This window comes from Homarus americanus, unplaced genomic scaffold (genome assembly GCF_018991925.1).
Source record: "Homarus americanus isolate GMGI-L3 unplaced genomic scaffold, GMGI_Hamer_2.0 scaffold34360, whole genome shotgun sequence".
NCBI classification, from domain to species: domain Eukaryota; kingdom Metazoa; phylum Arthropoda; class Malacostraca; order Decapoda; family Nephropidae; genus Homarus; species Homarus americanus.
The window spans coordinates 445,852-473,708 of NW_024739403.1; the positions used below are offsets into that span (position 1 = coordinate 445,852).

The window sequence follows — 27,857 nt, forward strand, 5'->3', positions numbered from 1 at the left end:
CACACTTACTAAATCCTGCTGTACTGTTACTCATAATATATAATAAGTTTTGCACTTTGGTTAAGTATGTAAGTGTACACTTGTAAAAGTTTATGAATGCATGCATTGAAGTGTGACTGAGTACTTGTTTAAAAGTGTATGAATGCAAAGTGTTTCTAATACTGAGAGAAGATGGATTTGCTTATGTTGTATTGTATCCACATTTTATGAGTGTCATCAAAGATTCTTTATTCTTGCTTCCTTTATGTATAGAAACATAATATTGTGTGCTGTATGAAGTTGAATTATTGGAATGTTTGAATGTTATTTGTTGCACATATTTTTTGTCATAAATTAGGCAAGTACAGTACAGGAATGTATTTTTTGGCTTGATTGCTGAGGCTTGTACTGTATTGTCAGTACTATTAAACATACACAATATCAGAATACTTTTAGCATCTGTTAATAAGTATACTTTTAAAAAATAAATGAATAAAAAGTCGGAAGGAAGTTTAAATAACCAATTACATTTACGAAGATTTTAGGCAAAACTGTACAGTATCATGTTTGTCTTTGCAGTTGGAGTCACTGATTTTGGATATGTTGAAATATATTTTAACTTTTGTAAAGGCATCTTTCTTAAGGTCTAATAAACCCAAGAAAGTCTCCCTTCAGAAACGTATTAGTAAGGAAAAAGTAAAATGAACATTCTAGTCTTGAGAAATGTAAGAAATATATATGTTAGTGAATGGGAAAATACATACTTATCACTACTCACCACTGATGGTTGTTGCCAAGCCTGAGAAGTCAGGGAGTCATCGGGCCTCATCGCCCCTCTGGGAGTTATCATGCAACTGGGCCTCGAGATAAGGAAAGGTACAATATGGTAAGATTCCACTTGACACACTACTAATTCCCTCTATGTTCTCACAACTTCGGTTTTTCTTATTATTACGCTATATACAGTATATTCATCACATGCTTTAGGATTAGCAGTGTATGGTACTAAGGGAATCATGGCTTAGTGGATGAGCTTTTGGCTCAAAAACAGCGTGACTAACCACTCTGGAAAATTACAAATTAGCTGGGCTACCAGGATGCCAATAGACCCACTACACGGGGCATGCCAGGACACCATTAGATCTCAAAGGGTTAAAATCGTATGCATATGAAAGGAGGTTCTACATATTAATTATTAATGAATTGCATTGTTCATTTCACATATATAAACATTATTTCAATCAAATACATATTCAGTAATAAACAATAATGAATCTTTTAAACATATTCTTAAGATAAATTACTTTTCTTGAGTGTGCACATACTGTATACATTGGCATTCCACTATCAGTCTCACTTTTCTGTAATATCAGTGGTTACAGTACTTGTACTGTACATTAAAAAATATGAATCAAAACACATTTTTTACATTAATTTTACTACAACAACCAGGGTCTTATTTTCTTCAGTTTCAGGTGGATAACTGACAATTGTGGGTGTAAACACTGACAACAACGCCATCTCTTATCCTCTTGTGTGGTTTAATATTCTACGTATTATTAATGAATTGTATTGTCCATTTCGCATATATAAAGATTAATTCAATCAAATACATATTCAGTAATAAACAATGATGAATCTTTTGCACATATTCTTAAAAAGATAAATGACGTGGTATCCTTAAATGCGCACGTACAGTACGTATATGTTGGCGTTCCCAATCCATCTCTTTTTTTTTTCTTTGCCATTAGTGGTTAGCCAATTCTATTGTTCCATTTATTAACATTAAATAACATTACCTAAAACATATATATTAATTTTTTTACAGAAATTTTACTACAGCTACAACCAAGGTCATATTTTCTTCATTTTCTCGTGTAGAACTATCGTCCCGGACTCCTGGTCTGTAAACACAAACGAAAGCAATGGCGTCCCATATCCTTGTGTGACCATATTATTATTCATTTATATTGTATAAGGTGCATTCAGAAACATTATTTAAAGAATATAGTTTGCAATTTTCATTAACTGTATTGTTTTTTGGGGGAAAAGAGGGTAAAAAGCCACACAAAAGATATGAAAAGGTCACACTTGGGAACGCATCTCATTATTATTGCTTTATTTTAATGGTAATTATTGATTCGCGAGAAGATGATTCACCTTACACTGCAATATTGGAGGACACATTAACGTCGTTATTCGAGGCTTTACTGTATGTATAACTCAGAAGAAGATGCCAGATATTGCTAAGTGTTCAAGACTTTTGACCCAAACTGTATATACAATCAACTCTAATTGTAGAATGGTTGGGAAGTTGTCTGTAGTGTTGAGCATTGTGGAGTGATGAAAAATATCTTGTTTGAAGCTGCTACACACAGCCCATAGTGAGCGGGAAGTGATGTTGACACGCACTTGCAACACACAGTTCCTACTTGAAGGCACTTATATATCATATTTTTATCATATAAATAGTACAAAACACAAACTATTTCTATTTTCCTAAAGAGAACTACAAAATACTGAAAAGTAGGAATATTCAGACAGCACAAAACTTATCACTATTTTCAAATACTGTACAATATATACACTAGTATTTACATGTATTTCTACTGAATTTAAAACTTTTTGATCCTGTGGAAGTCTTTGTAACGCAGAATGCACAAGGGAACTCCACACTCTTTGCACCAAGTCACATTATCTTTGTGTCGTGGTTCATGGTAGTTGGAGAGGTGGGGAGGGGGATGGAGTGCTAGTCTGTAAGCCTATCACTGTCCTCAACAAACTCGACATATCTGAGTTCGGTTTCCTCCCCATCATTGTCTTCAGTACTATATCAATGCCACTTAAATCAAGCAACTCTTGACGAACAGCACTACAATTCTGTTGGGCAAATGCCTTTGCTTGTACTTGGGTGTGGAGGAGTGAGGTGGATCATAAGAAAGGTCTCAGGACATGCATCTCTCACAATATCTGGTACGTAACTGACCACGAGGAAGAGTCTTGAGACAAATATAAGCAAGTTGAGTTGCCAATTACACAAATATCCCATACAAAGTATTTCCTCCTGCCTGGACATTCCAAATTAGCCGTGAAAATCATGAACGTTACGGAATGTCACCCAGGGTATAAAGGTTAATCCTACTCCCTATAGGCCAGTATTCTAATTCAAAGTTCAAGACAAATTATTTGGTTGTGGATTTTGTGCTTCATACTATTTTGAACACAAAAATTTTAAAACTAAATTAATCATTATTCAATATCTAAGAGGATACATATAACCATAACCATATCTACCTACTTTATTTTCAAAAAGTGACAGCAGACAATGTCAGGATACTGACACATTGAATGAAAAAGAAATAAATATCATCAAAAGATATGTAAAATAAATTTAAAAATTTCCTATTTTTACCAAACTAACTTTGATATGGCAAGCTAAAAATAAGTTTACCAACAGTTTACAAAGTCAAATAAGAGATAAATAGACAGAAACTGAAGATCTGTAAAAGTTTGTGCTATATCTATACTAAAATACCAGCTCTTCCTATTTTTGTTCAGAGGTACTCTACTGTATATTTCTCGAGTAAAAAATAAAATGAAATACCAAAAAAATAAAGAGAGATTTGTAAACAAAAATGTCAACGTAAATCTCAGAAAATACATATATTAAGAATCTGTTGCACTAAAAAATTTATGTGAATTACTGTATCTTTTTTAAAAATATCAAGAAATATACTGCAGTTCAGAATTCTTCTGCAATATAAATATACACCATCAATCAATTATTAGAAAAATACTAATATATCTAATCAATGAATTTTTTTTTTAGTCACAGTGTTACTAGCATCACCAACCCTTTGTACTTGCAAAAATTCTGTTATCGCAAACATGAAGTTGTAATCCCCATAAGCCTAATACAAAGGTGCTCAACTGGATATAAAACAAAATTAAGTCTAAAACAAGATTATAAATTTAATCATAATGCAACTAGTATTGCCAATAAGATTTATTTAAAATGGGCCACTGCCATTTGGAGTTTAATTTTCTTGAAACATGACACATACTATCTCAATAATAGTCATCATCAGAGTCTTCATCACTGACAACATATGTAATTACTTTCTTTTGACGACCTGGACGTCCACGGGGTGCAACGGCCACAGGCTCTGAGTCACCAAAATCAAGCTCCTTACTCTTCTGAAAAGATAAATACAAATACTGTACAGTATATATATTTATAAACATTAAGCATCTTATCAAATAAGTTGGTAAAAATTGATATTACAATACAATGTAATAAAGGAAGGGAAGAAATTTGACTTCAATACAATTATTAAACTACTGTAATCATCTTTTTACATTCAGCAGTTTTTCAAATTTTGAGCAGATGGATATTAAATTTACACATGAAACACGTCAACGGACAACTCTCTGAGTTCTACAACTTTGCAACATCCTTTCATTTAAATTTCAACCCCATTTTACATGACTTCCAGTCACCTCAAAGGCCTGTATTTATTCTTCTTAAATAAGTTCTTCTACGATATCTGTAAATTTTTTAAATGTTTGCCACTAAGGGTAATGAAGCCTCAGGAGCCTTAACTCAGGGTGAAAATGACAAAGTATAACTAATTGAATGCAAGTGCAATCTTGTTTTGTTGTACTTCTTGTTACTTCCTATTTTTGTGTTTACAGAAATGAACATTGAACAGTCACAGATTTAAGGCATTAAATATTTCCCTCGGGTCATGTGAACAGTATGTGATATCTGGATAAGTTTTTAATACTGTACTATTAAAAGTCGCAGGGATAAATTCCTGTTTACACACACACAGAGTAGAACCTCAATAACTAAGGTCTTTAAGTATTTAACAAGGTAATTAAAAGAATATTAGATCAACGATAAAAAAAAAATATGAAACAGAACTCTCTAGGTTGAAAATCAGACAGAAGTCTGGTTGTCAACAACTCTTTTAACCGGGATTATTGTTACTGACTGTAAAGTGTTATATATAAGTAACCACAGAATTTGTCCTATGAATAGAGAAAACTGTATACTTTACAGAAAAAAAAAAAAAAAAAAAAAAATGTAGGGATATATTGTATGTGGAAGATGAGTGTATATCTGGGAACAGCAGGCAGAGGGGAGGGGACGGAGTGGCTCCCTCCCCCAAGATCCCTTTAACATATCTTATGAAATTTCACCATAATTCAAAAGAGAGAGAGAGAGAGAGATATTCTCAACATACCGTAGTAAAATCATCAAACATATCATCAGAATCAGAGCCTGCTGTTTTCTTTGCCGCTGCTGCTGTCTTTTTAGGACATGGTTTTTTCTTAGTTTTTTGGAAATCATCATCATCCTCAGATATATCTCCAGTGGGTTTTGCAGTGGCCTTCTTCTTTGGTCCTGGTTTCTTTTTGGGTTGGAGATCAATATCATCATCATCATCATCATCATTATCAGTAAGACTAAATGAGACCATTGCAGTAGCTGCCTTCTTTGGTCCAGTTTTCTTCTTTGGTTTAGGTTCATCATCATCACTGCTATCTATATTCACAAGTCTTTTCCTAGGAGGAGCTGGTTTTACTGTGTGAAAACACAAATTATTTTAATTTTTAATTTCTACTGTTCAAAGAGCGAATACTCACCACACCACAATATAATTTTAATGCACTGTACTAGCTTAAGTATTCCTTCTTCCAGCAAGGCTGTCAAACCCTTAAGAAAAAAATGGAAAAGAAACAATGTTTAGAGGGTATGAAGGTAAGTTAAGGGATCTGGAGTCAGATACAGTAATCAACATGAGGTTAGTATGCCGCCTTCCAAAAAGGTCCAACATTATAACTCGCCATGGCAGTTAAACTCTCAATGCTGCGTTGAGCTGAAATATTTGTATGTTCAAAGGAGACCTCAATGGTTTGAAAATTTTCAACTACCCCTTCTTACAGGCCTACTATAATTTCATTTGGGATTCAATCAATCAAAAGTGCCATCTGTATATCTGATGGTTGGCGACCAGGGGAACTTTTTTTTTTTCATTCAACCATCTCAATTCTTGCCTTCCTCTGGCCTTCCTACCTTCAACTTTGCCCATTAATATTTCTGCCATTATCCCCAATTATATGCAAAAAGTACTCTATCTCATTTCCTCTATTCTATAAATTCCATGTACAGTACAGGTATCCCCCACGTTACAGAAACTTAAGTTGCAGAAATTCGCCCATAAATTCGACCTCATGGAAATGGAGTAAATTTTCAACACAAAAAGTGAGATATAGAACAAGAATTTTTTTTAAATTAATTATAATTTATTTGGAATGGATTTCTTGGTGTTTGCTTCTAACAAGAGTGGGTATGCCGGTGGACAAACGCCAATTCAGTTCTCTTATCTCCCGGCACGTATGCGTGATTACTTGTTCTCAGCTCTTGGATTTAATACTTACGTACATATCTTATTCAAGACTGTCCACTGTATTACCCTTATTCAAGTGCAAGTGAAAGCAGTAGTGCTCTCATAGCAATGACAAAGCAGGAAAAGCATTCAGGTAGCGACCATCGTAAAACTGATCTTAGCCATCGTATAGCTATAAATGGTGTTAATTTTTTAACATCGTAAAACTGATCCATCGTATAACAGTCAACACCTGTATTTTATATTGCTTCACCATTCACTTTTATTCCTGCATTATTACAGTAGAACTTCCTTCTTAAAGAACTTTGAATATAAATTATACAATATTGGAGATAGAACACAGCCTTGTCTTATTCCCTGTTTAACTATGAACCAATTAGTAAGTTCAATATTTACTAACACTGCAACCACTTGTTGCCCCCTCCCCCCTTAAGAATACTAACATTTCCTTCAGTAATGCCTATTTTTCCAAAATATCTAAAGATAATTGTGTTTTACCCTGTCAACAGCTTTTTTTCAAAATTAGCAAAACAGATATACTATACAATTTTCTTTGGGCTGGACCTCTAAAGCCTTCACTCAAAACTCTCAAACCAAATACTGTACAGTGAACCCTCACTTTACGTGATTAATTGAACCCACGGCGGCCCGCGTAAAGTGAACAACATAACATATGGGATTAATTGAAATAGAGACCGGGCCGACCCCCAAACTCCACTTTTTCCCGACACAATACGTACGTTTTACAAAAAATAACATCTAAACTTTATGATGGTATTCACAAATACATAATAAAGAAGGGAACAATCAATAAGAGAATAATAAACTGAAGGTTAGGTTAGAAAAAAACAAGGTTGGGGGTTAACACTTACATTAGTAGAAGAGATGGGTCGGCGTAGGGGAATGGAGGCTGGTTCCGAGGCAGAGGGCAGGCTATTGGCCCTCAGGTGAGTCTTCATCGGTGTCATCCACACTTACTAGTGTCTCCCTGACAAATCCCTCAAAGTCATCATCAATGTCTCTGCCTGTCACTATCACTGGCTTGGGCTGGCTGTGGTGGGTTGCGGGCGAAGAACTCGGTTATGCTTTGCTGACGGCTGGTGTTTATGTTGTCGTGATAAACCTTGATGTAGGGCTCCATAGTCTGCAACAGCTGGGTAGTGAAGATTTCATACCTGTTAGCGTCAGGGTCGTCGGAAAGGAGGAGCTTGACTTTCTCAATACACTCGATGGCACCCCAAACATTACTATGGAATAAGTGGCGTTCTTCTTGGGATGACGCACCACCTGCCTCTTCACTGACGTCATCATCATCTACCATCTCGTCGGTAGTCACATCAGGATCCCTTATCACCTCCAGGATGTCGTCGCTGGTGGTCTCGGAGAAGCCTGCAGCTGTAACACTCTGCGCAGCTTCTCTGGCAAGGTCCACTGCTACTGCAACAGTCTGAACCTCACCAGTCACAGATTTACTCTGCCTACCACCCGGAATGCCTTGCAACACATGTCTCCATGCGTGACGAACAGATGCTACAGACAGCTGATCCCATGCCTCCACCAAGAAGTCCACAGCTTTCTTGATGTTGAATGTTCTCCAAAATTGTTTCAAAAGTACTTCTTGCTCTGCCAACTGTTGATCCTCGTCGTCTTCGCTCTTGCTATCGGTGTTGGTGTCACTCTGGTTACGCAACTCTTCCTTGGTGTTGGTGTAGTCGCTGAGGAACTTGAATTTTTTAGCAGAGAATGCAGCTTTTACATTACAGATCAATTCTTGGTCCATGGGCTGTATTATAGACGTAGTGTTGGGGGGAAGGAAGACCACTTTTACGTTGGGGTGACGATCTAACAGTAGGGGCGAGTGTCCTGGTGCATTGTCAAGCAGCAACAAAATCTTGAATGGCACATTCTGTTGCTCACAGAATTTCTTCACATCAGGAACAAAACAGTCATCAAACCAGGAGAGGGACAGTATAGAGAGCATCCACGCCTTACGTGCGGTCAGCCAATGGACATTTACCTTGGTCATGTCCATGCTCTTGTAGGCGTGCGGCTTGCGTGCTATGTGGATCACCGATAACTTGAGCTTACAGGTACCGGAGGCATTGGTGGTAAACAGGACGGTGATGCGCTCCTTCTGCAACTTCCGGCCCCGACACTTGCTGGCATTCTTCACAACGAAGGTCTTGGAAGGTAGCTTTTTCCAAAAAAGACCAGATTCGTCCATGTTAAACACCTGGTCGTCGGTGTACTGTCCTTCCTCCATAATCTCACGTAAAAACGGAGGAAATTCCCTAGCCGCAACACGGTCAGCACCAGCTTCTTCACCACCAATGTTAATATTGGTGATCTTGTTCCTCTTCTTAAACCTCTGTAACCACCCAGAGGAAGCATTAAAGGGTTTGGGCTCTGTAATTCCCATCTTTCGTGACACTGCAGCATACAGTTCACGTGCGTACTACTTAACTGAGCGCGTGTCCACCGCCATGTTCCGTCGCGCCTGACGCACCAAGTAGAACACAAGTAATATTTCCGTCTTGAGAAGCACCTGGTTGTGGAAATACTTGATCATAGAAGCACCTGTAGACTTTGTGATGTGCATGTGCTCCTTTATCTTGGCTGCATCCTTCTTAATTGTCCTGATAGTTGATTCGATATCACCATGCTGGCGCACGAGATCAACCTGTCTTGTTCCTTTCTCCAACTCTTGTCAACCGTCAGTGAGACAAGACGTGTCCCGAAGGCGTTCCCGGTTTTAGCAGCCAGGCCGAGTCTGTTTGGCCCTGCCCACTCCCCCTGCTATACCCCAACGCCCTACCAGCCTTACTACACCGGGATCTATTCAGCAAAACATTCTAGTGATTAGTGAACGATTGATTACGGAGCAGTGTTCCTATAGTGCACTTAAGGAACTTTCTCAGCAAAGCATTCAAGTCATCAGAGCAATAAGTGATTATCATACAGTACTCGATAGTGCACCCCAAGGAAAAGTCAGACAGTGGGCACTTTATCGGTCACCTTTAAAGTGCCAGTGACAAGGACCACCGCGGTGTTTACATATATCGTGATAACTGTGTCGGCGACCCCAAGCACCAGGGACAAAGACCTACAGTCTTTACGACTGACAAATATTAACAGATGTCTACCAGTGTCAGTGGCCCTCAAAGTGCCGTCAGTGACAAACACTTCCGTCCGCCCACAACAGTTTTCAACAGATGGCCACCAATCACTTACTCCCGACGCACTCTGTACCATCTAAAGCGTGGGAACGGTTATCCTGATGGCAGTGTTATCGCGCGACTCAAGTCACTGAACATATTCCACGCGCGGAGCCGTAGACAAGGCCGTCATACACATAAGCCCATTAGAACCGTAACCTCCACTAGGAAACCGGAGAAACCCACCCCTGACAGACCATACCACCACACTGAAGTTCCTCGGATATGGTATGATCTCCCGTCTTTACTGCTATCCAACATCACTTCCCTAGCTAACAAATTCGACGAGCTGGCAACTACAGTCAGGTCAGCCGCCGCGAGCGTCGTTGCCATATGTGAGGCTTGGCAAATTGTGCCTGAAACGTGTCATATTGAGGGATATCAACTCTTTCATCACCTTCGTTCACATAGACGCGGAGGGGGCGTTGCCCTCTTCTGTCAAGATGACCTACGCCCGTCACGCCTGGATGTTCAAGTCCCAGCAGATGTGGAAGCATTATGGGTACGTGTCGTGCTACGGGCCCACCCGCGCAACACTGCTTCCATCATAATCTGTGTGGCATACCATCCGCCTCGCTCACCCACCAGAGACACTCTTATCAATCATCTCATCACCACCTCAGACCACCTCAGAGTTAGGTACCCATGTGCCAAGTTAGTATTATGTGGGGATTTTAATGAAATTGACACCACTGATATCCAGGACCAGCTATCACTATCACAAGTTGTGACCTTCCCCACACACGGTCAAAATACCCTTGACCTTATCTTAACTGACTTAGCGGACCAGTACCAACCACCTCAACCAATGCCTCCTATCGGGTGTAGCACACACTTATCAGTGCTCTGGTCCCCAGCTGCCACTCCCACTCAAGTACAGAGACCCTACATCAAGACCTACAGGCCGATTACTGACTCTGCAGTGCGCCTCTTCGGGCAGTGGATAGTTCACCATCCCTGGACTGAAGTACTTAGCGTGGATGACGTGGAAACCAAATGGATAAATTATACCAACACCACCACGGAAGCTCACCACCACTTCTTCCCCGAGAAGTCCGTCAGATCTCACCCAGCTGACTTGCCCTGGATCACACCTCGGATCAAAAGACTTATGCAACAGAGAGACAGAGCCTTTCATCTCAATGACCACATCCGCTACAGGTCCCTTCGCAACCGAGTCATCCGCGAAATACGCACTGCAAAGAAGTCCCACTACCCAACCAAATTACAACACCTGAAGCAGACCAACATCAGTCAATGGTATGGTAAGCTTAAAGAACTCTGTGGACTAAACAATAAGACACACCCCCTCCCCTTCCTTAGCCATCTCACTAATGTTGACGCAGCTGAGCAAACAAATAACCATTTCGCTACTATATGCCAGACGCTCCCCCGGCTTGACACAACCACTCTCCCTGCTTACCTACCAGCCCCCCTTCCCACTGACTTAGTAGAAGAATTTGAAGTAGCAAAACGCCTGGACAAACTAAAATTAAAACGCTCTACCACCCCCATTGACTTACCAATGAAACTCTTCAAGGAGTTCTCCCCGGAGCTTGCTAAACCCCTATGCTCCATCATCAATGCTTCTCTCAGTCAAGCCAGATGCCCAGCTGACTGGAAGACCTCTTATGTATCACCAGTGCCCAAGTCAACCAGCCCACAATCCTTAAATCAGCTACGACCTATTGCAATCACCCCAATACCCAGCCTAATCTGTGAAAGTTTTGTGTTCGACTGGGCTTATGCTGATATTGCAGGAGTCGTAGACCCTCAGCAATTTAACATGAAAACTTCCTCCACCACTCACTGTCTTGTCAGCTTTCTCGATTACATATACCGCCATCTCGAGAAACGAAAAACGTCTGTAGCTGTCGCCTTCATTGATTTCACTAAAGCTTTCGACCTAGTCGACCACAATATAATCATCAACAAAGCTATTGACCTCGGGCTTCGGAGAAGTCTTATACCATGGCTTACAGACTTCCTCAGTGACCGACGCCAAGCTGTACGCTTCCGAGGGGCTGTCTCCACCTTTCAGTCACTCACCTGTGGCGTCCCCAAGGCACCAAGATGGGACCACTCTGCTTCCTTATGCTCATCAATGATGCCCTAAGAGAAACCCCCTGCTCGCTGGAAATATGTCGACGACTCCACCATTGGGATCAGCGTCAACAATTCTGCTCCCAACTATACCGCCCTTCAGGATTTATTGAACAGTCTCCAAAACTGGGCCACCAACAACCATGTCACCATCAACCATACCAAGACCATGGTTATGCACATCAACCTCTCCTCCGACATTGTCCCACCTCCTTCCATTACTCTAGGTCCGAACACACTCCAGGTTGTAGATTCCACGAAGCTCCTCGGCGTCACCATAGACAACAAACTAAATTGGAAACCACACGTCAGTGAAGTTATCAAATCCTCCAGTTTCCGTCTCCACCTCCTCCGCCGACTCAAGTCCCTCGGAGTTCCTGCACACGAGCTCCTCAGTGTTTACACAACATTCATACTTCCCAAGCTCACCTATGCCTCCCCCACCTGGTCTTCCTCCCTAAATGCCACACAACGTAAACACCTAGAAAAAGTGCAAAAGAGGGCATGCAAGATTATTCTCTCCCCTTCCTACTCCACATATCAAGAAGCGCTCAACACACTGACCCTTCGACTCTCACTGACCATCACCACGACCTCATCTGCAAATTTGTAAGAAGCTTCTACACCATCCTCGACTACCGGCTCCTACTACCACCTGAGATCCCTAGTCCCAGAATTGCTGTTCGACACAACCGCATCCAGCCCATAGTGCACGAACTGATCGCTATAAGAACAGCCCAGTCCCAACCATTGTAAAAATTATCAATAACTTGTAATAAATCAGTGTATTCACTCCCAGTAAACACTACTCCTTGCACTGTCACTATGTTGAAATGAACTGTAGTTTGAGCTTTTCCCCATCTAGTTATTATATGTCTTATTTGTGTCACTTATGTACTTTTATATTATTTGTAATTCGTAACCCATTCCCCAAATATGTAACTGTATATTTTCAGCCTTCTGGCTGCCAAGCTCTTTCAATAAACCATTAATTATTATTATTATTATTATTATTATTATATTTGATTTCGTAGCTTAAGGAACGTCGTATCTTCTTTGGCTTAGGGCGGCTGGGTCCAGGTAATGCAAGGTTTCTTTGTGGTGGTGGTGATGGTCCGGTGGAAGCCATTCTTATGGAACAATGGATACCGATATACACGATGTAGCCGGGAGGGGTGTAACTGACACGGTAGGTCAAGGGGCTTGAACGCTCCCGCGGCGGAGCACGTCATAGTACTACATTAAACCAATCACAGCTAGCAGGGAGGGAGGTAAGGATGCTTTGCCCAATCAGAGTCTGCTACGTCATATGACGTCACCGATAATGCAACAAAGACATACACTGCGCAACCTACTCGCGCCGCTTACACAACATAGCGGGAGGTTTGGATCCAAAAACGGTGCGGCGCGAGAGGACCGCCAGCCGCTCTCCGCGTAAAGGGGTACACGCACCGCGGAAAGTGAGCATTCCGTGTTCGGCAGGGTACCGCGTAAACGTGGAAACGCGTAAAGTGGGACCACGTAAAGCGAGGGTTGACTGTACTGCACTGTATAGCTTCTCTGGTGCCTTTTCCCTTTATAACTCCATTTTGATACAGTATTTGGATAACTCAAAGTCTATTCCAAGTCTTAATTTACAGACATGAATTATAGTAACTGATCTAAACTGGATGCACTCAAAGGCTCCTGGCTTTAAAGGTAATAAAAAAAAATTAATCATTGGGAAGGTCTTCAAATTATATAAAATTAACATATTTTAGACAAATACTTGATCCCATTCTTGTCAATTTCTTTTATAAATTCTACTGGAAGCTGGTCAATCCCACAAGCCTTGGAATTTTAATTTATTTTGCTCACAGCTACCTGAACTTCTATTTCTAAAATTGGTAGTTTGATCTTTATTTCCTTTTTTTTTCTCACCTCCACTTTTTTATCATTGTATAGTTCTTGTACATAATCTACCCATCTCTCTTTTACTTATGCTAAGACAAATATGATCTTATTGTCTATGCTTTTAATAGTCCTACCCCATTTAAATAATAATTTCTGGTTCTTTTGTTTAACCTTTCTGTTTTGTATCCTGTCAATATCTTCTACCTCCTTGCCTTTCCTATTTATAAATTTTCTATATCCAGTCTATAGTATTTTTAATTTCTTTGTTCAGTTCTTTATAATTCTCAATTTGTCTTATTTGCTTTCTTTGTCTATCCATTTTCTTTAAAAATAAGATTAACAGAATTAAAATGATAGAAAATGGGGTAAACCCTTTTCAAATTCTTGCATGCAAAGGAGTCTCATCTTGACAATTTCCAAAAACATTTTCTCCCTGATAAAATTTAAGCCTCTCCATTAACAGAATTCAGGAGATATATTAAAAGTACACACACACACACACACACTCTTCCCATTACCAACTTTTTACAATAGCTACAGTAAACTTTTGATTCTTTCCCCTTAAAATCGGCAAAACCTATTGCAACAAAACACATCATTATGATCTACATATCAAAGTAAGAAAACATGATATTCATTTAGAGGGCTAGAAATATAAACTGTCTGGTTGACTTACTGGATGGTTCTGGTTTGGGAGGACTTGGTGATCCTGATATCATTGAATCAAAGAGATCAGAAGCTGATGGTTTTTCTGCAAGAGAAAAAAAAGAGTACAGTAAATAAATTGAGGGCTAATTCTGAAATATAATTTCATGAGCAGGTGGAAACAGGCAACTCATATTTTGCAGCTAAACATGTTATGGAGTTACAACCTACATTAACTCTTTAAAACAATGGTTTTGGGATGCCTTACATAAATATTCAGAACCCTGAGAGGGATCTCTGGATATAGATGTTGCCATGCAAAGCAGAAGGCTAACAATTCAGATCACCATGTCAGTGTAAACCTCAATATTCCTTTGCTAGTTATAACCTAGGACTCTTGCAACAATCCAATCTTCACTGCCAGCTATTTCACAATATTACCCTGGGAGGAGGAAGGATAACTAAGTTACCCAAGAATGTCTGTGGGTAGTTTTAAATTGCCAGCATTTTCGTGGCTGGGACAGGGAGCCATTCGTTCTAGAGACAGTAATTTCTTTTACCTGCATTGTATATATGTGTGTGTGACACACACAAAACAGTTACAAATAAATAATAATGGAAAAATCCTCTCACAAATAATCAGAAAAAATTTCATTAACAATGTGAGTCTACCCTCAAGTCCAAGTTTTATTACTTTATTAATAAAGCATGGACTAGAGGGCAGACTCGCACTTTTAATGAATTTGTTTATGATTATTTGTGAGAGGACTTTTCCATTATTATTTAATTGTATGTGTTTTGTGTGTGTCACACACACATACACACATATATCATATATACAATACAGGTAAAAGAAATAATTGTCCGAAGGGCAAACACGTAGAGGAAATACTGTATACATTTCTTTGCACACGTTAAAATGTACCCCCCCCCCTCGTCAGCATATGTTATTCGCGGAATTGGCTATTCGCAGGCATTTTGAGAACCCAATCCCCGTGAATTTTAAGGGCATGCTGTATAGTATATAAAAAAAATCTCCATTGGATTGTTTTTTTTTCCAATTTAGATTTTTCATTTTCAACACTATTTTTCTTGCTCATATTTCTTTTCTCACTTACTATGTAAATTTTATATTTAAACCAGCAGTAACCCTACTGCAATATCTCGACACTTCTTTAGTTACTGACAATGACACAAACGATGTTGCTCTTTCCAGTATATTTTCGGGACCATCCGTAAAAACAAAACAAACATAACATGCGCGTTCAAAGCGGTGCTTTATTCCACAACTAACAAAAAACATAATAGAACATATTCACATAAATATGGAGCTCACCGAAAATTGCCTAAATTCAACAAAAATGGTAGAAAAGTTCACTTACTTTGAGGTGTGTATGTAGAAGGCTCCTGGATGATGATGATGATGATGATGGGAATTAGAATGGGGGTGGAGGAGAAGGAAGAAGAGAAGGCATTGGGGTGGAAGAGAAGTCACCCCATGGCACCATTTCACCCATAAAATTTTAGTTCTCTTGGTGTATTTCAAGATTATTTTCTTTAAATCAACACTGCACTGCATTATATATTGTCAATATATAAAATATATTTCAAAATGACCAATAATTTGCTTGGAAACACAGGAAAAAAGCGTTTAGTTGAAGAGAGTCTCAAGCAAGATGTTACCTCCAGTGAAAACAGAGAGACTAACACCTGTTTGCTGTGTTAAGAGGCTGGATGCCGCGCATTAAACTAGTCACTTTACCTTCAATTATGTTCAATAATTGTTAAAATGACAAAAAAATTGAATACTAATCTTTTAAAAATATTGAACAGTATAAACTTCTCGATATTTACTAAAATAGTAAGGAATTTAAGCCCTAAAACTGATTAATGTATTGGCGGACTGATACTAAAGCTGGTTGCCCGGTCAGTGCAAGCGAAAACATGTTGAGGTCGGTTCGTAAGAAATTCGTTAACCGAATTGAAGATCCTTATGGAAGGCAGTTCATTAACCGAAATTTCGTTAACCGAGGCGTTCGTTAAACGAGGGGTCACTGTATTTCATATTCATATTTTTGAATTTTGTATTCATCACATTATCTGCATCGTCACCTTGTTGTTGTTGTTGACACTTCAGTTTCTTCAAAACTTCTTAATGGTACTTTAAATTCAGAAAAACTAACAGCTGTTTCTTTCTGCATCACAACAGTAGAAAATGTCTTATATTCTAAAGGTAATCCTTTTAATAACAATGCTACAAGTAAACTGTCACTGATGGTTTCACCTGCTAGTTTCAATGAAGCTGCTGCCGTTTCAGCCCGTATCAAATAAGGTCGGTAATGGTCTCTTCATTGGATTTCTTGAGTGATGTCAGTTTTGTATACAAGGCAATTATTCTTGGCTTGCTGCTGCCTAGATAATATTCACGGAGAATCTTTAATGACTTCCTACCGTCATCTTTGGCATCTCGGATAATAAGGGAAAGACTTCTATCGTCGAGGTACTGGACTAGTTCTGCAAACACTCCAGCGTTCTTCTCCGTCACCTTTGCACCGTCTCCATCTTGATAAACGACATCGAGGAGTTTTTGAAGTCTTAAATGACCTAAGAACTTCACTTGCCACAACTCATACTTGCTTTCATCACCATCAAACACCAACCTGTGCCTGGGCCCATAACCTGTTTAAAGTTACGGTGTTCATTTTTGGTGGATATCAACGAAATATGATGCGAGAGGCTCAGACAATGACACAAACGATGTTGCTCTTTCCATATATTTTCGGGACCATCCATAAAAACAAAACAAACATAACATGCGCATTCAAAGCGGTGCTTTATTCCACAACTAACACAAAACATAATAGAACATATTCACATAAATATGGGGTAACCTAGTTTATATCTAACAACGTGACCTCTTACTTCAGCTAAAATGTTCACAACCCCATCACAGATCATCCTCCGAGCCAAGTGATGGGGTAAAAATCATTAAAAAAAACCCCACAGTTTACTATACTGTATTCAGTTTTCCCACCAATAATAAAAGCAGGAAGAACACTCAGCAACTTTCCCATGTTATGCTGAACATTATAATTGTGAAAATTACATATCCTCAAAATTTACATGGAATTCTCAGACTTTTCAAAGACACACAAGGATAGTTCAGTGGTAAACACCTCTTTAGTAGAATAGCTATACATAGCTGCATATACATACACACACAAATTATACAGGCATCTCCCAATATATGATAGATCGAGTTGCATTCCTGAAAACCCAATCATTGAGAGAACGATCGTACAACGAACACATTTTGCCATGGTATCAATGGGGATATATTCCAAGTTTGTTAAAGTGCCGTCTTTTAGCTAAACAGACCCTTAAATCACACCATTAAAGTGCTTCAACACCACAATTATAATATATAATCACCTCAATGCACCAACAACTTTTCCTTCGTGAAAACTTAAAGAAAGTACTGTAGTTGATATAATGGAAAAAATTAAGAGTGTATCATTCAACTTACCTTTAGACACAGGAGAAATTTTGACCCTTTTCTTTGGTTTATCTTCAAAATCCGAGTCTGTGTCACTAACTATTAATGCTACTCTGGGTTTTTCCACAGGTTCCCTGCAATATGTAAGTGATTATAGAAAAACATTAGTACAATGAGTTACAATCATGAAATATTAATAATATTTTGACCTCCCCCTCAATTTGATAAGGTTAGCAGCTAATCATTTTAAGTTTCTAGTACAGTAGGATCTCAAAGTACACATATCCTAAGTAGCATTCAACCCCGCTGATACACATTTGACCCCCTGAACCGCCCTTCTGCTTGTATCTTGCTCTTGCGTGAGCCAACTCACCCAGCATCTCACGAGCTAGCTCAGCTTATTTATCACTTGTACGTGATTGTTTGGGCAAGAAAAATAAATAATTACAATACTCTAAAGCAGGGGTCACCAAACTTTTTTCACAGTGGGCCGGATAACTGAAAGAATGACGAGCGCGGGCCGCATAATCATTCTGTACAATACTTGCAAGCCAGAACGAAAGCTCTGGTAACGTCAGAGCGTAGGCGGAGCTACCACGAGCCGGGGAAGGACTTGGGATCCGGCCCGCGGGCCGTAGTTTGGTGACCCCTGCTCTAAAGTGATGCTGCTCCAATGATTATTCCTGATCTTATAAGAATTCCAGCAATGTTAATTACATTCTCCCATGTCAGTTTAGTGACATTTTATAAGAGAAAAAGTTAAAGTCACTCTTAAGGACAGATAAATAAATAAGCACTAGACCTTGGCATCAACTGTCAAACATATCACCTCACCTCCCTCCACCCATCTTCCCAGCCAGTAAACAGACCATTTCGCATCCCTTAATTTTAGCTGTGTTGATTTATGAGTGTTTGTTTTAACATAAAACTACAAAAAGCAATGTTTTGTTTATTCTAGGAGATGGGCTGAGGTGCATCTGGGTAGACTCTCTGTCTTTTTAGTATTTTGTGTTTCTTTCAAGTACCAAACTAAATTATTCCATTGAAACAACACTTCAATTTAGTGCGAATTTGGTTTGAATTAGGTTTAAAGCGACCTCTCTTGGAACCTATCTCGGATTCTCGTGCTATATGAACGTTCTACTATAGAAACAAAGTATGCCGTCCTAATTAAAAATAAATACATTTTGACAAATGAAAATGTAATGCTTACTTGACAGTGACAAGAGAATTATCCATCAATGAAGTGCTGGTAATTACATCAGGTTCTTCAACACCATCATTGTCAAACATTGGTCCCTCGTCACTCTCGGAGCTTTCATCTTCACTGAAGTTAAACTTAATTCTGCTTGCTGTAATAAAAAATATTCACATTAAAAAGAAGAAATGACAAAAACTATATACAGTATTTCATTTCAGGGGCAAATCCAATAATGAAAATGATGAACAATATATTAATGAGGAACTGTGTACTGTAACACATATCCAATTTAGTATTGCAAAATTTTTCCAAATTTTCAAAATTTCTAGTAACACTACTAGTAGAAAAGAAATACACGTCCTTACCACAGGTTGGCAACACATGGGCTAGAAAGAATCAAGAATGTTCATGAAGCTTTGTGCGTGTGTATGTATGCACGCGCACGGCTAAACAGTATGAGATAAACAACACTGCTATGTCGGCAGTATGAGGCACAGGACACGTGTTTTACTATATTATTACTATGTACAGTACTCCCTCTTTATCGACGGATTTTTTATCGACGGTTTCGATTATCGACGGATTATTTAGCCGGATTTTTATTTTGGCACCAAACAGCTTCTCCCAGTCCTCTCCTTGAACAGGGCTAGAGGGTACGTGTTTTTCGAATCGTTTTCAGTTAAAAAATTATTACATCACACGTATAGTTTACCTAAACTGCGCCTGAATGAATATATTCTCGGAAATAAATAGTAGTTTTGCTGAAACGTGATGTATTTCAATGTAAAATAGGATAAAATACATGACGGAAACAAAAGACTTTACCTAAGCTTCCGATGTTCTTGAGATGTTACTCGTTTTTTTAATAGTTTTCGGTTAAAATTCTGTTATATTACAATGATATTCTATTCATACTGTGCTTGATATAATACATTCACGGAAATGTAATATTTTTGCTAAAATGACGTACGTATTACAGTGGAAAGTGGGATCAAATCGTGACGAAAACAATGACTTGCGCTTTCTTTCGTTCAAAAGATGTTACCGTAATCACTTTTCGAATGGTTTAGTTAAAAAACTGTTGTATTGTATTACAATAATATCCTAATTGACTTGAATAAATATTACGATACCATATTTCTGAATATTTTCATTAAAATCCATCAAAATCATTTTCCTTGTCATCGTCTGCAGCACCAAACAGCTTCTCCCAGTCCTCTCCTTGAACAGGGCTAGAGGGTACGTGTTTTTCGAATCGTTTTCAGTTAAAAAATTATTACATCACACGTATATTTTACCTAAACTGCGCCTGAATGAATATATTCTCGGAAATAAATAGTAGTTTTGCTGAAACGTGATGTATTTCAATGTAAAATAGGATAAAATACATGACGGAAACAAAAGACTTTACCTAAGCTTCCGATGTTCTTGAGATGTTACTCGTTTTTTTAATAGTTTTCAGTTAAAATTCTGTTATATTACAATGATATTCTATTCATACTGTGCTTGATATAATACATTCACGGAAATGTAATATTTTTGTTGAAATGACGTACGTATTAAAGTGGAAAGTGGGATCAAATCGTGACGAAAACAATGACTCACTTTCTTTCGTTCAAAAGATGTTACCGTAATCACTTTTCGAATGGTTTAGTTAAAAAACTGTTGTATTACAATAATATTCCCTCCTAATTGACTTGAATAAATACTTGAATGGAAATATACAATATTTTTGTTGAAACTACCCGCGTTTCAGTGTAAAGTGTTGTAATAATAAATGGTAAACAATTTGCCTTGGGCATCCGGATTTTTGGACTTTTACTGTACTGTACACTGTTTTGTTTACTGTAAGGACCGATGTTCACTTCAATAAATGAAATCGTAAGTTTGCTAGTATTTTTGTCCACTTATTATATTATTATTTATACACTATTATTTAAGGTTATGTGTAAAGGAAACGCATTAATGCTTAAAGGTACATTTATTCAACATATGCTAATAATAGTTAGAAAAATTACGTAACCATCACGGTATCGACGGCCGTTTACAGAACGTAACCCCCGTCGATAAAGAGGGAGTACTGTACACTATTAACAGTAATTTCTACTGCTCCAGTAATTGATCACGATACTATACATGTGCTTGGGGGTAGAAACACATGGTGAAATGAGTCAGTCCAAGGGCAAGATTCCTACAACACAAAATCTGAGAAGCTAATGAGAAGAGACTGGGAGGTTCTCATGCTTGAGTGAGTGATCAAAATGCCATATGACATGACCCGAAGCCTTGGGGTTAACTGATGGCATCTCTCCATGCTGCACAGTCTTTTGCAGCCTTTCGTCAAATACTTATCGCTAAAGTTATTTCTTACAGCCTCCCCATGTCATTCTTGGTCTACATCTTCTCCATTCCCTTCACACACCCAAGCCATTTCAGACTACCTCTGCAAAACCTCACCAATACAGTAAAGCCTCCGATAACAATGGTTCGACCAACAACTTTTCACATTTAAAACCCTAGTTAATTTAGGACCCAATTCAATTTACGTCCTTAGTTCATTTGTATTTATGACCAAAATATAATAAGTATAAAATAAAATTACATTTTCATATAAACAATAACTAAATCCCGATATGTATTAAAAAAAAAAAATAAATAAATAAATAAATAAATAAATACTAAAAAAAAAAATGAAGTGCGCTTTGCGCAAAGAAGCTGCCTGGCTAATGAGTGGTAAACAACAGTCAGAGCTTGGCGGGCCTTTTGTTTTCGCTTATCTCGAACAGGGAGAAAAACTTTCTTAAGTTTCTTACAGCATTTTTGCATCCCTATTCAGCATGAGTAAGTGATGGTAGTGTTGGTTCAAAAGCTAAGAGAAAGTGTATAAGCTTAGCCTAGAAACTAGATGTGTTAAAAAGATATGAAAAAGGTGAGAGGTCTGTGGATATTATATGGAGCAAGCAATGAACACATTTTCTGAAGTGGATCCATTAACAGAACAAAGCATTAAAATTTAAATAAACTCACCATTGTTGAGTAGAATTTTTGTTTTACATTTGTAAATATTATTAATAACATATATGAACAGTAAATAAGTGTTGCTTTCATATTCATATGTAGAGAAATGACGATATGTTTTCACATGTACGCACTTACAGTACTGTTCATATGTTGGCGTTCCCAATCATCTCGCCTTATTTCTCTCCCATTAGTGGTTAGCTACTTCTAGTATTCCATTTATTAAAATTAAATAACATTACTTAAAACATACATACATGTATTCATTTTTTTTTTCAATTAAGTTCACTACAGCTACAACCAGGGTCTTATTTTCTTAATTTTCTCACGTAGAACTATAAATCCGGACTCCCGGCTTTAAACACAAACGATGGCGTCCCATCCCCTCTTGAGTGACCATATTATTATTCATTTATATTGTATAAGGTGCATTCAGAAACACTATTTAAAGAATATAGTTTGCAATTTTCATTACTTGTATTGTTTTTTGGGGGAAAAGCCACACAAAAGATATGAAAAGGTTACACTTGGGAAGGCATCTCATTATTATTGCTTTATTTTAATGGTAATCAATGATTCAAGATACGATGATTCACCTTACACTGCAATATTGGAGGACACATTAACGCCGTTATTCGAGGCTTTACTGTACTCTCAATGGCTAACTGCCCTCTTAGCTCCTTCCAAGGTTTCCTGTTTTTCCATGTCACATTACACATCCGTCTTACCCTTCCTATTTCAGCTCACTCAAGTCTACATGTCATCCACTTCAACTGCCCATGTTTACTGCCATACAACAACACCCTTCTCACACCGATTACATACATCTTTCCTTCCACACGATGAGAAGATTCTCTTGTCATAAATAAAGACAATAGCTCCCAAATCTTCCTCCAGCCAGCTCTACCTCCTACACTGATCAAGTTACCCAAGCAGCTGAACTCAACACAATCCAGGGATATATCCCCAATGCATAATTAGTCAGAACATTATTTTTTCTCTTTTCACCCATTCAAAACAATTCCCACTCTTCGTCACTTTATTTTGGCCACCGCCAGACAACTTTAATCAGCTTAGTGGAAACTCCCACAGTAAAAGGGTTTTTACCCTTTAGTACTCTTCAAAAAATTTATCATTATTACAAGCATCTCCTCTCCTAAGTATTTTGCAAGTTGCAAAGTAGCACAGTACAGTACTACTTAATAACTCTAGGAAATATTTGTCTTAATAATTACCAAAAGCACATTTTTTCCATTTATTCTTCTACATGCTTTACTTATATGCCTTTAAACTGGTATGAATATACTTCATCCAGATACATCTTATGTCATACACATACATCCTTACTGTAAAACTCTAAATGAAAAATACCCACTATATTATAATCAAAGCATTACAGTACCTGCTGTTCGTCGTCCTGAAGTACGTCCTCTGGGTATAATATCCTCAGCAGATATGTCACTTTTAATATCGTCCACTTCATCTTCACTCACTGAATCGAACTGATTTTTGCTTTTCCTCTTTTTAGGAGATGCCTAAGAGAATTTTTTCTTTTATGAAAAATCACACCAATATTCCAGACAAAAATTTCAATGACAAGCTTTCACATAACTGGCAAATTAATTCCTAATCATCTACTAAATGCACAAACCTTTTTGAAACTAATCTTTGTCTGCTTCAGCCCATCCCCTGTTTTCTTGGTCTTTGCTTTCTTCATGATCATGTCTGGTGAGTTGCCAAGACGAGCAGCCAAAGACTTGCCTGTGTTTGCTGTCACTAAATCATCAAAATCGTCATTCTCCACAACCTCCTTCTTAACCTGCTATTTTAGAGAAAATATAAGTACAGTATTAGAGAAAAAGAATCCTTTCTTACATTTTTAACAGAATTTATCAAAACCATAGGCATTCGTTGATTTACATCGTACCAAACAAGGTCGTTAAGATATAGTCGTTTAATAGTATAACATGGCGTTGTTTTGAATCTCACACGCACCAGTTTCAATCCTGTGCTTTCTGCCTTGATGACAACTATAGCGCATTTTTTCTCAGCTGAGAAAAGATGCCCCGCCCTCTCCTCAAGAGTTACAGCTGATTGGCTGTTACAAACCTGTCCGATTTCGTCCGGAAGTAATAATGTATAGGTATTTATAAACGAGTTTATTAATAATCATTGCGATGACCGTTTCTGGCGACAAAGATATTTAGCTTACTTATATAAAGATACTTACATTCATTATTTCAAACATGAGCACATAGTAACTTTATCAGAAATCTTATACAGTGGTCCCTTGGTTAACGAACACAATCCGTTCCAGCAGGTTGTTCGTTAACCGAAACCATTGTTTCAATGGGTTTTTGGGTAATTGGTTCCAGCTCACTGAAAATTGCCTAAATTCAACAAAAATGGTAGAAAAGTTCACTTACTTTGAGGTGTGTATGTAGAAGGCTCCTGGATGATGATGATGGGAATTAGAATGGGGGTGGAGGAGAAGGAAGAAGAGAAGGCATTGGGGTGGAAGAGAAGTCACCCCATGGTGCCATTTCACCCATAAAATTTTAGCTCTCTTGGTGTATTTCAAGATTATTTTCTTTAAATCAACGCTGCACTGCATTATATATTGTCAATATATAAAATATATTTCAAAATGACCAATAATTTGCTTGGAAACACAGAAAAAAAGCGTTTAGTTGAAGAGAGTCTCAAGCAAGATGTTACCTCCAGTGAAAAGAGAGACTAACGCCTGTTTGCTGTGTTAAGAGGCTGGATGCGCATTAAACTAGTCACTTTACCTTCAATTATGTTCAATAATTGTTAAAATGACTAAAAAATTTAATATTAAACTTTTAAAATTATTGAATAGTATAAACTTCTTGATATTTACTAAAATAGTAAGGAATTTAAGCCCTAGAACCGATTAATGTATTGGCGGACTATTACTAAAGCTGGTTGACCGGCCAGTGCAAGTGAAAACATGTTGAGGTCGGTTCGTAAGAAATTCATTAACCGAATTTAAGAATCTTATGGGAGGCAGTTCGTTAACCGAGGGACCACTGTACATGAATTAACTGTTAAACTCTGGTAAAAAATTGACACTTTCGGAGGATGGATTTAATATATACTTATTTTTACCCACAATAAGTCATACTGTACTAAGACAAATTATGTATCAGTAAAACTACATTATGCAAAAACTAACATTTTAAAAGATCAGAATCACATTGAAATATTACACGGCCCCTGAAAATTGGTAGATGAGTGTGACAGACTTGGTCGCTCCAGCGAACAGCCGTCAGCAGAGGCGGAAAAATATGAAGTTGTTTTCAGTCATATTTCTCGCCTCTGCTGACGGTCGTGTAATATTTCAATGTGATTCTGATCTTTTAAAATGTTAGTTTTTGCATAATGTAGTTTTATTGATACGTAATTTGTCTTAGTATGACTAATTGTGGGTAAAAATAAGTATGCAGTCAGTCCTCAACTTACGACGGGGTTAAGGACCGACGACCAGGTCATAAGTTGAATTGGTCGTAAGTCGAAAATGCGAAAATAATACACAGAAAATCTAAAATGGGTGTCTCTTTTTCTTCTCAGCACAACGAGAACTCTCACTTTTACGCTTGCCAGCCATTTTAAAGGGAATTACAAACAAAAATTTTGTCAGTACACAGCGCAATCACTAACGTCGGGACTCGAAAATACATAATTTGAAAAATATTTCATACGACTGCGGCGGTCGTATGTCCAGGTGGTCGAGGAGTACCTGTATATTTAATGCATCCTCCAAAAGCATCAATTTGCCACTAAAGTTTAACAGTTAATCTGGACTACTTGGGGATTGGGTTTGTCCGGATTTTCGGATTTTCCGGAGTCTCAGGCAGGACTTTTAAAATTCAAATTTAAGGAGGAATAAAGAAGAGATGAACAGGTATATTTTGATAGTTTATTCATTAGCAAATATAGCATGCTTCATTTATCAAAACAAGCGGTTTTAAAGAAAAAGCTGTGAATTCTAGAATTTTATTCTTTGCCTTTTTTATATCATAAATTGTAGACTTTCCAATGTCGTATGTTTCCATTAGAACAGTATTGCTCACACCACGTTCTAGTTTCCTAATGATTTCAAGTTTGTCACTCAATTTCAATGTGTTCTTCTTTCTCTTCACACAACGAAGTTATCTACTTTAGGAGCCATTATTATGGGCTTGTACAGTACTCTGTAAATGGAAACAGTAGGACCCAAAATTACATACGTTGTCACAGTTTGATTGTTCGCTTTAAAGTGGTGACCGCGTAGTCGCTTGTTGTTGCTGTGCAGCTGTGGCGCTCACACATGCGCACATACACACAAAAGCCAGCTTAAAAAAAAAAAAGTCCGGATTCTCGGGTGGTACGGATTTCTGGCATCCGGATTTTTGGACTTTTACTTATATTTCTGATAAACTTCATGCGTGCTTCTGTTTGAAATAACAAATGTATGTATCTTTATAAAATTTAGATAAATATCTTTCTCGTCAGAAACGGTCATACCAACGAGTATTAATACTCATTTAGAAATACATCATTACTTCAGGACAAAATCGGACAGGTTTGCAACAGCCAATGAGCTGTAACTCTTGAGGAGGGGGCGGGGCATCTTTTCTCAGCTGGGAAAAAATGCGCTATAGTGCAGTTCCATGGACAATTTTTGAGCCTAATATTAACATCAACCATCCGCATTCCTGGAAACCATTCAGCAAACAATCCCATTAGTATTGCAGCCAGGAAATCAGTTTAGACATAACCAAGCATATGGAGTGTGGAGAGCTTGCAGTGGATGTCAGTTGTGTTTTCAGTTTTCCTCCAATCATGGTGAGTGTGAAGAAGCTGAACAATTTCCGTGTCAGAAGCATTCAAATGTTTTGAGCAAAGGATGGCCGTGTCTATTAAAAATGACACAAATACAGAGTATAGAGCAAAGTGGGTTGTTAAGGCGAGGTTTGAGGATCTTGTACAGTGCTTCAAGGACATGTACAAGCTTAAGAAAATTTAAGCTGTTCAGACAAGCATCAACAGCTACTTCAAGCCTTAGACACCAATACTAGAACCCCGTCAGTTATCTTCAGTTGAGCCTTATTTATCCAGAGCATCAACATCATCAGGTAAGTCAGCATCATTCATTAGTTTTCATTATCTTTTGTACACAAGGAAAATAAAATATCAGTTATTCATTTAGTTTTCATAATCTTTCATACATGTATGGCTAAAAAAAAGTTAATCTCGTTCACATTTTCAATATCTTTAATAAAGGAGAGGTAAGAGAAAAGTCTGTCATAAATGTTATTTTCATTGTCTTTTATTAAGAAAGTGTGGAGTATGGGGAGACAAGCTGGGGGACATGACAGTGTCTGGGAAGAAAACTGCACAGGAAAGTGATGTGCCTTCAGACATACTGTACTTGGATAGTTAAAGTCATCGAGTCTTTTTGTTTTAATTACTCAAGTGATACTTATTCAAGAAAAACTACAACATTCCACTAATTTTTATTTAATTTTATTTTGTTATTTTTAACAAAAGGCTGTTAGTGGCGTGGTATGGTGGCTAGGGTGTGACCGTTCCCCTCCAAATATAAAAAAATGGTCCTACAATGCTGTTCAAAGTTTAAGTGTTGTGTATTTATCTAGGAAACACCCCTGTAAATTTTCTTGGAGATCGGTGCATGTTTGAGCTAGCACCGTCGGCTTTACAAAATAACAAGGAATATTATTATCTAATGAACAAATTTAGTGGAATTTCTTTTATTAGACTTATAAGATATACTAACACCAAGCAAATGATCGATCACATCAATCTTAATACCCCTAAAACAATATTATAGATTAGTACAAAATACAATAATCCAATAATTGCAT

At 37.9% G+C, this 27,857-nt stretch overlaps 1 protein-coding gene across 6 annotated transcripts in view; it reads right to left on the reverse strand.

Annotated features, from left to right (window-relative positions):
- Positions 1 to 3,264: 3,264 nt before the first annotated feature.
- The window catches only part of LOC121874678 (DNA topoisomerase 2-like), a 74,387-nt gene continuing 49,794 nt past the window's right edge, over positions 3,265 to 27,857 (reverse strand). For 3 of the 6 annotated variants that reach the window (XM_042378918.1, XM_042378916.1, XM_042378919.1), the window contains 7 exons: positions 23,618 to 23,788; positions 23,369 to 23,501; positions 18,961 to 19,099; positions 17,778 to 17,881; positions 14,283 to 14,357; positions 5,229 to 5,569; positions 3,265 to 4,176 (listed from right to left, as the gene is read on the reverse strand). In XM_042378918.1, the coding sequence (XP_042234852.1) occupies positions 4,048 to 4,176; positions 5,229 to 5,569; positions 14,283 to 14,357; positions 17,778 to 17,881; positions 18,961 to 19,099; positions 23,369 to 23,501; positions 23,618 to 23,788 (1,092 nt within the window). In that variant the 3' untranslated portion in view covers positions 3,265 to 4,047. The remainder of the gene's footprint in view (positions 4,177 to 5,228; positions 5,570 to 14,282; positions 14,358 to 17,777; positions 17,882 to 18,960; positions 19,100 to 23,368; positions 23,502 to 23,617; positions 23,789 to 27,857) is intronic. The other 3 variants (XM_042378917.1, XM_042378920.1, XM_042378921.1) reach the window with 2 other exon arrangements.